This window comes from Notolepis coatsorum (assembly GCF_963971535.1).
Source record: "Notolepis coatsorum genome assembly, chromosome: 16".
Classification (NCBI taxonomy): domain Eukaryota; kingdom Metazoa; phylum Chordata; class Actinopteri; order Aulopiformes; family Paralepididae; genus Notolepis; species Notolepis coatsorum.
Window position 1 is genome coordinate 17,083,437 of NC_140180.1, and position 16,411 is coordinate 17,099,847.

Genomic DNA, 16,411 nt, shown 5'->3' on the forward strand with positions numbered 1-16,411 from the left:
TTTCCCACTCGTAGTCATGACCTCCAGGGGCCGTTCAGGTGCTGCTGACTCAATATGGCAAATAGGTTTCTGAGGAGCACTTGAAGACTGTAAGACATGAACATTCTGTTGTCTCCCTACACTGGCAAATAGTTATTGTCAGACCTTTCGGGATTCTATTCCGATAGCCCTTTCACACCGGCAGGGCTTCTTGAACCGGCCGGCATGTGCAGACCGCGAATAATTGGTTCAGAACCTGAAAAGTCAGTTCTCAGCTGGAACCGAAAATGTTTTGTTTTTTTCTTAGCGAACCGTGACATCATCAGTGGGGGTGTCATATTCTAGGCTGTGAAGACAAGCGAAAACGGCGAACAGCAGAGGTTCGGCATTGCACTCAATCGATCCATTCAACAGGAAGTGATTTGCGACTGATCTAAAAATGAGATTAGATTCAAATGTATTGTTATTATACAGCACAAGTACAATACAACATCCAACCAGAGTGGATAAATAAATGCTCCAGAAATAAATAAATGCATGGAGAAAGGCTTAGTGAGGCAGCTGCACACACATACTGTATACGTGGTAAATCAATCGTTCCAGCAAAGTAGGCTTCTATTATTCTAATGACTTGTTTTATTAGGTATTATAGTAGTAAGTCCTACTGTAGAACATGACATATTAGCATGACATCTCATTTAGTAATGTCAATACTGAACGACTGCACGAATGGCTCTTGACATCTTTAATATTTTTTTATGCATTTATTTATCCACTCTGGTTGGATGGTGTTGTACTTGTGCTGTATAATGACAATACATTTGAATCTAATCTCATTTTGAGATCAGTCGCAAATCGTTTCAGCGCTACCTATTGAGTGGATCAGCATGGTGCAGATGCAATGACGAACCTTTGAAGCTGTTTTGCACACGGCACATTTTGCCACTGTTGCGTTTGCTTCCCCCTGAGTAAGGCCCATCAACCCCCCCCCCCCCCCCCCCCCCCGTTGATGATGGAGGACGGTGGAACGTTGGTTCTGCTTAAATAGGTGTAAACGTGGGCTGGTTCACCAGAAAGCACCAAGGTTCAGAGGCTCCAGAACGGAGCCGGAGCTTGAACCGGAGCCCTGCCGGTGTGAAAGGGCTGAGTGAGTTATATTCCTGTCAGACCTTTCAGGATTCTGACTCCAAGTGAGTTATATTCCTGTCAGACCTTTCAGGATTCTGACTCCAAGTGAGTTATATTCCTGTCAGACCTTTCAGGATTCTGACTCCAAGTGAGTTATATTCCTGTCAGACCTTTCAGGATTCTGACTCCAAGTGAGTTATATTCCTGTCAGACCTTTCAGGATTCTGACTCCAAGTGAGTTATATTCCTGTCAGACCTTTCAGGATTCTGACTGAGTGAGTTATATTCCTGTCAGACCTTTCGGGATTCTGACTGAGTGAGTTATATTCCTGTCAGACCTTTCGGGATTCTGACTCTAAGTGAGTTATATTCCTGTCAGACCTTTCAGGATTCTGACTGAGTGAGTTATATTCCTGTCAGACCTTTCAGGATTCTGACTCCAAGTGAGTTATATTCCTGTCAGACCTTTCAGGATTCTGACTGAGTGAGTTATATTCCTGTCAGACCTTAGGGATTCTGACTCTAAGCGAGTTATATTCCTGTCAGACCTTGCGGGATATCCTGCAGGGCGAACAGTCCCACTCTGGTGTCCCCGTTCACGGTCCACTTCTGGGTCTCACAGTTGGGTTGGCAGCAGTGGTTCATGAAGCGGGCCTGGTTCCCCTTGGGCCCGGCATCAATGATCCGGTCCTGATATATGAATCACACACACATTAGTAAAGTGCAGTCTTATGTCTCACCCAGGATGAAGAAGACCAAGTCAGTACAAGTACGCATTAAAACATGTGCTTTGCATTAGGAGCGCAATAATCTCAATACAGAATTGACACAATACTGTATCAACGACTCTCCTTCCCTCATTCTCTTTTCCATGGTCTCTCGTTTTTCTTCTTTTCTGATTGGCCAGCAGGTATGCTTTAAAACCATTTAATGCACACGTAGTTCAGTTTAATCACTGTTTAATCACCGCTACCCAACCTGTAACCATAGCAACATTAAAGAGCACAGCTGTGAAAGCTTTTACTCGTTATCAACTGCGGCGAAGCACAGCTGACTTATAAACTAACAACCTGGAAGGAAAAACATATCAATGGCAAGTGGAAAAACCTACTTACATACTTTTAGTTCATATATATATACTAATATACGAACTAATATATATATACTAACTTATATAAAATAAAAGTATGCAAGTATTTTTTTGGACATTCTATAATCAATCTTGCCAATCTATAATCACAGCTCTGTAGTAGGTGATCACATTTTGACGCATAAAGAATCGTTAGTGTCATTACACTCCTAGTTCGTATTAAACACCAAGCGTCACTTAGCCATGATAAGGACTTATTGTTTGGTGGCGAGCAGGCCAGGCAGACTGACCTTGTCCAGAGTGAGCATGTAGAAGTTACAGATGTCATTGTCCTGAGCATGTCTGATCCTGGCTCGACACTCCTCCTCATCGATCACCTCTCCCACATACTCGTTCACAAAGGCCCCCTGAAGGAGAGCGTTTAATTATTACTCATTTATATATATATATAAAAATATATATATATATATATATATAAATGTTTTATTGTTGAAATTTTAAGTTACACATACAGGATAATGAACTTAAGTTAAATAAAAACTCGCCAATGAAAGACTTATCCAGGGTATGTGCAGGTTTCAACAAGTTAAATGTAAGACTTTTTTTAATACCACTTACAGAAAGATTTTAAACCAATTTCACAACCATACTAGAACAAATAAATAAACACATTGCGACACTGAACTGGCGGCTGCACTTGTGCAGCAATTTAAATTCTTGCACGTTCCATACAAGCTCTCGCCAGATGCACCAAGCTCCCGGTAGCCCCGCAAAAAAACAACTTGAATACAAAAACATTTCATATATTTAATGTTATTTCATCTTCCGACAGCCGGGCTGCCCCCCCCCCCGAAAATGTAATACCTGTGCAAGTGAAATTAAAGAATTTTAATACCTTATAAGGCCTTGAATTGAGAATTCTGAATTTAATACTTTTTAAGACCGTTTAATATCCTGCACATACCCTGACCCTGTTATTCCACGTTTAGTTTAGTTTATTAGGATCCCCAATTAGCTACAGCATTGCAGTAGCTATTCTTCCTGGGGTCCACAAAAAAACGTACATTGTGACCGTGCAACATAATACTTACATCATAATATATAACATTACAAGTAATCCGGACTAGGACTAGTACACACACACAAGACAAGCTCCAATATACAATAATCCAATATACAATAATCAACCATCTGAAATAGCTAAGAAAACTGTACACAACTATATGCCCACACATTTGTTCATACAAGCCTAATTTAACATCTAACTAAATTGATGTTGATACATAATGATGTTGTAGTAATGCATAGTCCCAATACAGAGTATTTGACCTCATAATTGAATCTCACTTTTACAAATCACATTTGAAAAGCATAAAAAAAAAAAGTTCATGTCAACAGTTCCTACATGTCTATTGCCTGTAATGTCCTCACGCCACGCCCCCCCCCCCCCCCCCCCCCCGGCATACCTTCTTGATGTCGGCGATGCCGCGCAGGCCCCAGCCACGGGACAGCGTCCTGAAGATCTCCACGGTGGTGTACTGGCGCTTGGTGAAGGCCTGGTTCTGACAGCGCTCGCCCGCCACGCACACCTGGGGGTGGCACTCGTACATCAGCATGCGGTTGATGCACTCGGAGTCCACGCCGCACGGGCTCTCGTCCGACGCCTTGCAGTTACAGCGCGGGATCTCCGACATGTCGGCCGTGATGATCTGCACCTTACCTATCGGCCGGTTCACCTGGAAATAAATAGTGACATACGGTAAATATAAAAAATATAAAGAAAATTCATTTAAGGCGGCTGAGTGGCCACAGGCGCTCGCCACTAACGCAGGACTGATGCTGGTATCGAGCCCAGCTCTCTGCGTTGCTACCGGCTTGGCCGGCCGTCATACTAACACAATTGGCAGTGTTAGAGGGCGGGAAAGCCGGTGGGTGGGGATTGGACGTTGTGGACAGCGACTCCTACAGGTCGGTTTGGTGACGCCGGTACGGCGGAAACAGGAAGTAGCAGGGGCAGCGTGAGCCTCCAATGCGTTACTCCTCGCCACTGAGAGTTCGAGCTGCTGCGGTGAAAAGATGCGACAGGCTGCCTCCTCGTGTACCGGAGGGGACACGTGATGCAAGGCTTCTGTCCTCACTACAACCGACCAGTGGGAGGCATAGTCTAGCAACGTTCAAGACAGGGGAGGGTAGAATTGGAAATACGAAATTGGGATGGGAGAAAAAAAATTGAAAATGGGGAGAAAAGGTGGATAAAATAAATTTATTTTTTAAATTTATTTATGCATTATACAATACACCAGGAATATGTCTGAATGGAAATGTTTCCCCCTCCCTAATAAGCTAAATAAAAACCTTATTTGGGAATAAATAAATAGTAGCATTATTGAAACTAAACCGAAACCGCGACCCAAAAACCGAGGTACGTATTGAACCGTGGGCCAACTGTATTGTTGCATCGCTTGCGTGTGTGTGTGTGTGTGTGACTGTGTGTGTGACTGTGTGTCTGTCTGTGAGTGTGTGACTGTGTGTGTGTGTGACTGTGTGTGTCTGTGAGTGTGTGCGTGTGTGTGTGTGTGTGAGTCATACTACCTTGATGTGTCGATACGGAGGAGGTTTCTTGTCGTTCTTCCGGTCCTCCTGAAGCCGCCGCATCTCCTTCTCCGCCTGCAGCTCTATGAAGCGAGCGGCTGCTTCGGACAGCGCTATAGGAGGACAGACGGTAGGACCGTTACAGGACAATATGGCCAGAGTCCACACAGAGGCCAATAGAACGGCTGTCTGGCTGAACCACGTCCACACCCAACGACGACAGAGTCACTAATGTTTAGTTGCTATCGCATGCACTTATCGGTGTTTCATTACACTTATGAGTGCATGCTTACCAACTGTTTCGCCTGTTTTATTGCAACACTACTATCACCGACATCTAAGAAGGGAGATCCCCCCCCCTTGAACGGCCCTTCTAAGGTTTCTCCCCTCCACATTTCCTGTGGTGCATTTTTTCCTATTGTTAGGTTTTAGTGAGTTTTTCCTTACCTTCGCGTGTCTGGGAGTGCTGCATTTATTTAAAATTCTTTGGACTTTATGGTGTTTTTGTTTTGTTCTTGATTTATTGTGATGTTTCTTCTTGACTTGTTTAAAGAGGACATGTCCGGCCCATGGGACCATTAACGCGTGTTGTCGGGCCTTACAAATAAATTTGATTGAATGGATTTTTATTTTTTGCCTCGCTAGGAAAGGGCTCAGTGTCGAATCTCTAAGACGGCGTGCGGCTGCTCTGACCCATTAACACGGGCGCCAAAATAATTAAAAGCAAGCCGTTCCCGCAGACCGCGGGAAAACGTCCAAAGATGTACGGTTGCACTCGCCAACTAATTTAATAATTTATTTTGGCCATCAAACAAAACATGCCGACTCCTCGGCCTAGTCAGCATGCTCCGATGAAGGCTGACTAGGCCCAAAGGCTTTTATCCAAATCGCTTTACAATTTGTTCCTCATATTTTACCCCATTCACACACCGATGGGCGGAGGCAACCATGCAAGGTACCAACCTGCTCATCGGGAGCAATTAGGGGTTAAGTGTCTCGCTCAAGGACACTTCGACAAGCTGCCCGGGAGGAGCGGGAATGGAACCGGGAACCTCCGGATTACCAGACGACTGCTCTACCTCCCGAGCCCTGTCGCCCCTTATGTAGACGATCAACAGTTTATTTTCCCGTGGAGTGCTTGTGCCTACCTTTCTTGTAGACGGCGTCGGCGCCCTTGCCCATCTTCTCGATGTTCTGAGTGTCTCCCTCCATGTAAGGGAAGACCCTGGCTTGGTACGTCCACACAAAGTCTTTGGAGCCAAAGAACTGCACGGGGAACTCTCCCACCTCGTGTTTCATCCTCAAGATGGTATTGGGGACGTCTCTGGCCAGACGGACTTCAGCAGGCCACCACCTACACAGACATCAGGCGTACACAGGTCAACACTGGGCATATCCCAACACACATATAGGGTTGGGCATCGTTTGGATTTGAACTATTCCGGTTCTCCATTTCGATTCCTGTTCTTTTTTTTTCTTGATCTTTTTCCCCCTCCATTTTCCTCCGATTTTCTCCCATCCCAATGTTAGTCGTTATGCCAATTCCCAATCCCCTTCCTGGTCGCTGCGCACTTACCCCCCACAGTCGGTCTGGGAGAGTGGAGGCTACCACGTGCTTCCTCCGACACACGTCCAGCCAATCAACCGCTTCTTTTCACCTGGCAGCGCGGATTCTCATTGAGAGGGCGTAGCGTGTGGAAGGATCACACTATCCCACTCAAGTCCTATCCGCGCTTAGCAGGCGCCCCGACCGTACTGTAGGAGTCACTGTTTACAACGACCCGGACCCACCCCGCCAGCTTCTCCCACCCTCTAATACTGCCAATTGTATTAGTGTGAACGGCCAGCCAAGCTGGTGACAACCCCGGAGCTGTGAGCTGGATTCGAACAGGCGAATCTAGCCGCTCCGGGGTTTGGTGACGAACGCAATCTCCGTTACGCCACCTGACCGCCCCTTCGATTCCTGTTCTAAACTATTCTCGATTCCGATTCTTTGAGGTGCAGGTCAAAACAGGTCACAGCTTATTTTCGCAGGAGAAAAAATTTATTTTAAAAATCCTTTATTTTTTTCATACTATTCACATTGTCAGTTGACTTGATACAGTTTAATTTGGTTGCTGTACTGTAACTAGGGTATTAATTAACAAAGTAATAATTTTTTTTCTTTTTTCGAAATGCAAACATATTTTTTTTTTAATCTTTTCCCCCCTCCTTTTTTCCGATTTTTCTCCCATCCCACTGTTAGTCGTTATGCCAAGTCCCAACCCCCTTCCTGGTTTGTTGCGCACCCCCCCCTACTGTTGGTCCGGGAGGCCGGAGACTGTCACATGCTTTCCTCCGACACATGTGCAGCCAGCCGGCAGCCAGCCTGGCAGCGCAGATTCTCACCGGGAGAGTGTAACGTGTGGAAGGTCACACTACCTCCCTCCAGATCCTACCCTCGCTGTGCAGGCGCCCCGACCGAACTGTAGGGGTCGCTGTCCACAACGCCCAGGACCCACCCACGGCTTCCCTCCCCCTAACTCAGCCAAACGAGTTAGTATAGCGATGAGCCCGAGCCAAGGCAATGCTGACTCTCCGGGAGTCGAGACCGCAGCCTCTTGCATTGGTGACGAGCACAATCTCCGCTACGCCACCTGACCGCCCGCAAACATCTTCTTAACGGTTCCTGAACCGGAAGTTAGGATCTGATCAAGACGCTCTTATAAATAGAGCATGTTAAAAACGGACAAGGGACAGCAGATACAGATTAACAGTTTACTAATTATATATATAATTATATATATGCTCTACAGTGCGAGCATCTCACTCGTATTTGCCCCTAATAATATGTGTGTGCTAACCGGAAAAATCATTTACTTGCAGTGTGCGAGTGAAGATTACAAACGCTCCGCTGTTAATAGTTCAGAAAGTCCCACATTCCACAAGGCACATAAACGTCCAATCACAGCAGAGTTTCCTGCGGTGACGCGGCTGGTTTCATGCGAGTGAAAGGAAATGAGAACACAGTACGCGCTGGAAAAGAAAGTCACGGTACCGGCATAGGCAAGTTATACATTCAGAATCAGACAACGCAAAAAATGCAGCCAGCCATGAAGCCCATTAATTTTTATTTTGAGCAAAAGAGAGACGAGGAGAAAGAGGAATCCGGTGAGGCAGCTAATGTTACTGAGGCGGATAACGTTAGCGAAGTTAGCACACGCACATACACGCACACTGTGGGCCAGCCAGTGACTTTGGTGGTGTGTGCTATTGCACAGATGTGTCCCGTTCCCGTTTGCACATACACACACACGCACATAGTAAGCCATCACTGGGAACGCTCAGAGGAAAGGGGGTCTGAGAATATCTGTGTGTGTGTCTCGCTCTCTCTCCCTCTCCCTCTCTACATCTCTCTCTCCTGAACCTATTTCATTCAAAAGGAAGACATTGATGGACAGTAGCTATACGTATAAATTATAGCTCAGTTGTAGCTGTAACAGAATAATTGTATTAACTATTAATCAATAGCGTTTCAATTATAATGAATTAAATAATTGTATAAAGAATTGTCCATGTTCTGTCATCTAATAATATATTCCATTGCCTTTCCTATCTGTATCAAAGTAAAAATGTTGGTATCGTGACAAGACTACAACATACAAAAGCAGCTTGACAACCGATATCCTTTGCGTCTAGTAGGCATGGGCCAATTTGTGATTTTGGTGGTATGTGCTATTTGCACAGATGTTTAGCCCTTAGTATGCACACGCACAGTATAATATGCATGTAATAAATAGTTTGTTAATAAACTCTGTATTACTTGAACAATTTTCACTGTGCTCCTAAATTTCTTTGTGTGCCCCTACATTTTTATTTAGATTTTATTTATTTAAATTTGATTTAGGAGCACATGGGTTAGCGTAGAGCCCTATATATGGAGACATTAACATTACGTTATCAAACATAGGGACGAAGACTGTAAAAAAAGTGTTGACAATGTTTTATAATCTTTGTTAATTTTCATCATAAAAATTCTGTGCCCCCGAAATACAAAAAAGCCCCCGAAAATCAATTAAGGGGGCAAAAAAAGCCCTGGATTTTTTTTTTTCTAACCCTCATATACATCTGGTGGTGAGTGATAGGAGATTGCACAGATGTACAGGGAGTTTTACACCATATGGATTTGTAAATAAAATGTCCTTAGATCCTTCTCTAGAGCTTGGACCCCCAGACTACACCCCCCATAGACTGGCTCTAGTCCGTAACATGATCTTGATCATAGTCCTTCCCAAGCATTAGACGTGACCTAGTATTGCTCAGTCTCTTGCACAGCTTCTGATATAAGGACGACCGATAGAAGGAATATTCTGTTAACTGGTGTATTGGTGGAAGTAGGGAAACTCAAGCTCAAGGGTATCAAAAGGTGCACGTCCACAGCCTTGACCCGCGCGAGAACGCAAATACGGCCAACAGCTGGGGGGGAGGGGACTCCACGCGGCTGTTGTCCTCCGCTTACCTGTAGCGACCCCATTTGACCCACAGGATGTCCTTGATCCTGGGCTTCTTTCCAGCCTTGCAGTCGTTGCAGAACCAGCTGCCCTGAGGCATCTCCATGTTGAGACACTCCTGGTGGAAGGCAGCGGGACAGGCTTCACAGCACAGCAGGCTGCCTCCTGCTCGACCGAGAGAGAGAGAGGGGGGCGAGTGAGGTGACCGCCGCTCACAACCCCAACACGGCTTTTCAAAAGCCTTCAAAACTTTTTTTGCTTAGAAGAACATGGGAAATTAAACTTACCGTCTTGTCCAGAGAGAGAGACAAGAAGATAGATACCAGTTTCCTCTCTGTGCGTTCAGTAGAAAGCTATCTGGCTGCATGTTAGCCTAGCTTAGCACAATGAACGGAAGCGGACATGACCGGTTAGCCTTCGGGAGAGGTTGTTAGTTGGACAATGCCTCGGCTAACCAGTCATGTCGCTTCCATTCATTGTGCTAAGCTAGGCTAACGTGCAGCCAGTTCCTTTAAATATAGAACGTAAATATCAAACTTGGCTGAACAATCGTGTTGTTTTAAAAATGTATATATATACACGAGCGGACTCTGACCTTCGGAGCAGACGAAGCACCAGCTGACGTTGATGTGCTCGTGGTTCTTGCAGCCCTTGCGGGGGGTGAAGTGGTTGGGGCAGAGGAAGCTGTTGTTGGCCAGCACCAGGCTGCCCGCCGCCATGCAGTTGTCGTTGGCGTGATAGGCCACGGGGCAGCGCACGCAGCGGGCCAGGCGACCTGTGAGGGGGACAACACAATATCTCCATTACATTTCTTACATTACAGAAGTGACTACCTGGTCAAATAAAGGTTAAATAAAAAAAATTCTTGTAAATAGGAATGTGCAAGGATATGCAGGTAGCCGGTTAACCAGTCCTAGCCTCCCTACACTGGCTCCCAGTCCCACTTAGAATAGATTTCAAAATCCTCCTCCTCACCTTCAAGGCACTATCGGGTGCAGCACCCCTATACATCACCGAGCTCATCACCCCCTACGCAGCACCCAGGTCACTAAGATCCTCCAACCAGGCTCGGCTGGTCCCCCCCCGCACCAGACTAAAAAAGAGAGGCGTTCGCTCCTTCAAGGCCGTAGCCCCCAAACTATGGAACCAGCTTCCCCTGGAGATTCGATCTGCCCCTACGCTGGAGACATTTAAGGCCCGTTTAAAAACCCACTTTTATTCCCTAGCCTTCGATTCATCCTGATTCTCCCACACCCTAACCCACACACTCTCATGCAATTTTATCCTCCCTCTTGTATCTCTTCTTGTGCTCCTCTGTCCCTGGTGTGCTATACTGTACGTTGTGCTCCCCTTTCCGCTTGTCCTATTTTTTTGAATGTACTGTCCTGTCCTGTTGTGCCTTTTTGTATTTGTGTATTTTATAGGACATTGATTTTATGCTTTGACTGTACTGTACAGCACTTTGGTTGGCTCTCGAGCTTTTAAATGTGCTCTATAAATAAATTACTTGACTTTTAAATTAACCGGTTAATTGGTTGTTTTTAATTCATATATATATATATATATATATATATATATATATATATATATATATATATATATATATATATATATATATATATATATATATAATATTAACATTATATGTTACATTATGTATTCATTTTATAGGATGAATGTGTAAAGGTTTTGAATAAAGTGAAAACATGAGACAACCCATTCTCTACGTTATGTCTTTGATTTAGAGCGGAGTAAATGATTTCAGTCTATACCAGCTCTCCTGAAAACACAAGACCTTCCTCTACACTGGGCAATTGCGCGTGCCTCAGTGTGTAGTACTAAGTTCCAACAGCGCATGCCTCAGTGTGTAGTACTAAGTTCCAACAGCGCGTGCCTCAGTGTGTAGTACTAAGTTCCAACAGTACGTGCCTATGTATTAAACTGTCAATGTGGAAGATTAATTGAGCACACATGAAGTAGCCTACTGTAAACTGTGTTATGTAGCAACATGGGGGAATACTGGAGAAATGTAAATGTCATATTTGTTGAGCTTTTCAGACGACTCAGACCTTTGCAGGCCAAAGTCAGAAGAATAAACAGACTGGCAATTATCAACGTACTGGCTGGTCATGGATTATCAAAAGGTTGGCAGGTAATTGATTATCAAGAGACATACAATACTGCCCATGAAAGACCCCTTGAATAACGTTATAAAGCAGAACGAGACCGATGGCTCCATGGCTGTTTTGTGGGCTGTTTCAGACAAATTAACAAAATGGTATGCACGCCATTTTATTGCCTTTCTCTGAGTAGTATTGATGATCCATAAGGATGATTGACCATGAGCATATTACTGTAAGGCCCACGGCTAGTGGGCGTTTGTGCTGTGTGGTGAATTGAGTTTAGTCGATTACAAGTCCCATCGTTGTGGGCAATTAGTGTTTACTTGGCTCCATTGTCATGTCAGAAGACGCAACAACATTTTCTATCCATGTGCTGCACATGGTGTTGTTTTGGAAGCCAGAGTGGGTCAGCGTCATGATTTTCACAATCTCCATTTTCACCTGTTCACACTGCTACGCAACCCCCGGATTTTGCAAACGAATACCGGGTCTGTACAGTGGACATGGGTAGTCAGTTTTCCAAGTGTTGCTACTAATGATGAGTACATCACTTTACCGGGTTGGGCCAGGTTCGAAAGACAACGGAAATGCTCACTGTGTGCCAGACAGGCCACAGCACGGCTAACCCTGGCTAGCGGGGGCAAAGCATTAGTCGACTAAGAATGTCTGCCCTTGAGGACTGCCCTAGAGAACCTTTGACCTTATCACCGGCTAGGACCGCCCTAGGACCTACCTTTGGAGCTGCCGAGGCTGAGGGGGTTGGCGATGTGGCAGGACAGACAGACGTGCAGGGAGCAGCGGAAGCCTTTGTGCTGGGGTTGAGTGGCCGAGTGTTTCTCGATGCAGTCAGTGTGGTAGAACTTCCCACACATGGGGATCATGCAGCGCTTCACGCCATTGCCAGACTTCTTACACACGAAGCACGTGTGAACACCTGAAACGCACAAAAGACATTCGTTGTGGCACGGCCGGGTAGTGTAGTGGTCTAAGCACTCGCGTACTACCACCACAGAGACCCAGGTTAAATTTGCGGGGTCAATTCCTGGCCGTTGCAACAGCGACTCCCTACTGGTCGGTCGGGACACCTGTTCAGCAGGGAGGGGATCTGGGGGAGCCTCCGCGCGCATTACACTATCCCAGTGAAACTTATAGCTGGCAGGTGAAAAGAAGCGGCTGGTGACTCCACGTGTATCAGAGGAGGCGTGTGGTAGTTCTACACCCTCCCCAGACTAACAGTAGGGCAGCGCAACGACCAGGAGGGAATTGGCATAACGACTAAATTGGGGGATGGGAGAAAAAAAAATAGAAAGGCAGAAAAAGAAGACAAGGCCCTGTAGCTCAGTGCGGAGAGCATGGCACTAACTAGGGCTGGGAGGTATACCACCAAACATAAAGATGTTCCGTCATGGATCCATGCAAAGGTATGGATTGTAACTACACTGTTGCTCGCCCACAATATACACAGTACATATTGAAAAAAAAATCCTTGCAGCAGTATAAAAAAAGGTTAAAGAAAATAAGACAATTGAATGAATGAAATAGGACCATGACAATTAATAAAGATAAGATAATAAAAAAAGATCATACATAATATATTACATAATAATAAATCAAAATGTGTACTGGCTAAAGCTAAATACCATCAAAACAAAGAAATATACGGCGATATGATATTTTGGCGACATCGCCCAGCTCTATCACCAACAATGCTCAGGTTAGGGGTTCGATTCCCTCTGTTGCCACCAATACAAAATAAATATATACACAGTGCGAGGTGCTTTAAAAAATAAAAATAAAAAAGTCCACAAATGACTGCTTCCCACCCCTTCCCAAACCAACATATTGCTTCCCATCCCTTCCCTTCCCAAACCAACATACTGCCTCCCATCCCTTCCCAGAAAAACATAAGGAGTACGCACCGGTTTTGCATTCACCACAGTGGAATTTCCCCCTAGGAGCTGCCGACAGGCCAATACACTGCGGGTGAAAGGCCCCGTAGCATTGGCCCTCGCACAACAACAGCTCCCCGGTCCTCTCACACACCTGAGGGGACACCATGCGAGACAGACATCATAGATATTAAAGGTGTGTCAACAGAAGATATGTTGTAAAAAGAAGAAGGGAACAAAAGAACTCAGGATGGCGAAATTGATTCACCTGACAGACGTTCTCCTTCAAGGCTGAGGCTCCAATTTTCCCTTTAACTTCCACCTGAGAGGAGAAGCTATCATTCAGACCAGGGGAGAACGCCTAGAGGGGTAAGGAATACCAGACGGTAAGCACATTTCCCATAATGTTGGCGTGGTCCTTTAACGTTTGCTCCAGAGTCTGACAAGATAAGACACCAATTTTCCCTCTGTGCGTTCAGTTTAAAAAAGTGTTAGTTGGCCAACGGCTAGGCTAGCCGCTACGCATCCGCTTCCATTCATTTGTGCTAAGCTAGGCTAGCTTGCAGACGGATAGCTTTCTACCGAACGCTAGGGTTAGGTACCGAACTCTTCACGCTAGATCAATCGGTACCAAATGTTGGTAGCTTTACATGTTTAGTATAAGAGTGTAATATGCTAGACAAGAGGGAGTCTTTTCCAAAAAAATTATATATATTACTGTCCCGTCTCTTGGGTCTTTGGAAAGACCAGATCAGAGGTCAGAGGAGTTTGATAGTTACTGAGGATGGCCATAATATATAAAACATAATACATGATAATGCGATTTATTTTGTGTGGCGTGTGTTACAACAATAAATAACAAAATGTTCTAAATAAATAACAATGTTGAAGTTGCGAAGTTTGGACTTATTTTCTTACAACTGAAATTCATATGTGTGTTATTACAGAGAGAGTGAAGTATCGAAAAAAAAAAGTACCGTTCGGTACCGATACTGAATTCCAGGAACTGGTACTGGTACCATTATCGGTTCAAATGTGAACGGTACCCAAACCTACCGAATACGCAGAGAGGAAATCGGTATCCATCTTCTTGTCCCGACTCTGGAGAACACGGTAAGTGCATTTCCCGTGATGTCGGGGCGTTTCCTTTAAAGGGGAACTCCAACATTTTGGGAAATTAGCTTATTTAACATCTTCCCTGGAGTTAGACAAGAAGATACATACCTTTTTTGTCTCTGTGCGTGCATTTTAGCTTTGGGAATAGACGCTCCGTTAGCATAGCTTAGCTTCATCACTGGAAGTGGGGGAGGGTTAGAGCCTTACAGTGCCTTACAGTGTATTGCAAGGTCTGACATTGATCAAACTTGATATGCATGACCTTGGTGGGCTCTAGGTCAACTCCTGAAAAGGGGGTCAATGTCAGACTTTGCAATCAAAAGTTAGGGGGCTAATAACCCTTGCCATAATTTCAGTGCGCCCCTAACTTTTGATTGCAAGGTCTGACATTGACCCCCTTTTCAGGAGTTGACCTAGAGCCCACCAAGGTCATGCATATCAAGTTTGGTCAATGTCAGACCTTGCAATACACTGTAAGGCACTGTAAGGCTCTAACCCTAAGCGAACTGTCTACAAACTACCAACTACCATGTTCCATGGTATGCAGGAATGGAACTCTCTTCCCAGACATGTTAAGCAGGAGAATAGTAAATGCCGTTTCAAAATCGTGGTAAAACAACATTTTCAACCAAAGAAATTGACATTCCCTAATAGATAGTGTGTACGTAAATTAAAATGTATGTGTCTGATAAAGAGATAGGTATATATAGATGAAAAGGCATGTGTCTGATAGGGATATATTATTAAAATATTGTATAATTTTGTATTTTTATATTGTATTATGAATTTGATTAGGGTTTTTACTGTTGTTTTAATTGTCTGTATGACATGTAAATGTTGAGTGTATAAGGGTTTTTATTGTTGTTTTAATGGTCTGTATGTCATGTAAATGTTATGAGTGTATAAGGGTTTTTATTGTTGTTTTAATTGTCTGTATGACATGTAAATGTTGTGAGTGTATACGTCTGTAACTGTATTTTATGTGTTATGGACCCCAGGAAGAATAGCCCCAGCACTGCTGTGGCTAATGGGGATCCAAATAAACTTAAACTTAAACCCTCCCCCACTTCCAGTGATGAAGCTAAGCTATGCTAACGGAGCGTCTATTCCCAAAGCTAAAATGCACGCACAGAGACAAAAAAGGTATGTATCTTCTTGTCTAACTCCAGGGAAGATGTTAAATAAGCTAATTTCCCAAAATGTTGGAGTTCCCCTTTAAGCATTATGAGCTGAACACAAAACACACTGACCTCAGGCTTGGGGGTTAGCGTTCCGTTGGCTAGGCCCGGCCCGTGCCCAAGGCTGCAGCCCTCCGCCTCTTCCTCCTGCTTGGGCGTCTTCAGCCCCGGCGGGCTGGGGGACCGTGTCGGGGTGAAGACCCCCGGGACGGCGCTGCTCTCCGGGCGCTGGGCAGCAGACGTGCTCGGCACCGGCGGCTCCTGGTCCACAGATACAACCTGCCAAACGAAATAAAAGGTTTAAAAATGGTCTGACAAAATTTTGAAATACAAACTAGTTTTAAGCAAATCTGTGTTTGAAACAAGTAAAACAATCCGCCAGCAAATTTGGATTGGCAAGATTTCTTGAGATAAGTAAAAATATCTAGGGATCGCTCTCCTGATTGGATAAAGTGGGAACGGGATACCAGAAATGTATGTTCCGTTTACTGCAGAGTGGAGGGACCGGGAGACCCATGTTACTGATCAAACACTCTAGATCAGTGATGGCTGTCAGAATGTAGAGCTATTTAACACTTATTTGAACAAAAAGATACCACTTAGAGCACCTTTAATTACCGTATTGGTCCGAATATATGACAACCCTTTCTTTGTTTGAAAAAAAAAAATAGTTTGAAGACCAAATATAAAAAAATAATTTTATTTGAAAATAATCACAATGAAACATATTGTTCTATTCAATGTAGGTACTAGGTAGGCTGTTATTTGTTATCATCTTTTGGTAAAAGCATCTTCTAACATCAATAAAGTGAATCTAATCTTTCTT

General features: G+C 44.5%; 1 protein-coding gene across 1 annotated transcript in view; it reads right to left on the bottom strand.

The window, feature by feature from the left end:
* The window catches only part of nsd1a (nuclear receptor binding SET domain protein 1a), a 35,055-nt gene that overhangs the window by 6,635 nt on the left and 12,009 nt on the right, over window positions 1-16,411 (bottom strand). The window contains exons 10-20 of the mRNA XM_084331258.1: window positions 15,658-15,864; window positions 13,560-13,652; window positions 13,322-13,445; window positions 12,136-12,336; window positions 9,875-10,054; window positions 9,288-9,444; window positions 5,938-6,143; window positions 4,790-4,902; window positions 3,664-3,933; window positions 2,488-2,604; window positions 1,656-1,797 (exon numbers count right to left, since the gene is read on the bottom strand). Coding sequence (XP_084187384.1) covers window positions 1,656-1,797; window positions 2,488-2,604; window positions 3,664-3,933; window positions 4,790-4,902; window positions 5,938-6,143; window positions 9,288-9,444; window positions 9,875-10,054; window positions 12,136-12,336; window positions 13,322-13,445; window positions 13,560-13,652; window positions 15,658-15,864 — 1,810 coding nt within the window. The remainder of the gene's footprint in view (window positions 1-1,655; window positions 1,798-2,487; window positions 2,605-3,663; window positions 3,934-4,789; window positions 4,903-5,937; window positions 6,144-9,287; window positions 9,445-9,874; window positions 10,055-12,135; window positions 12,337-13,321; window positions 13,446-13,559; window positions 13,653-15,657; window positions 15,865-16,411) is intronic.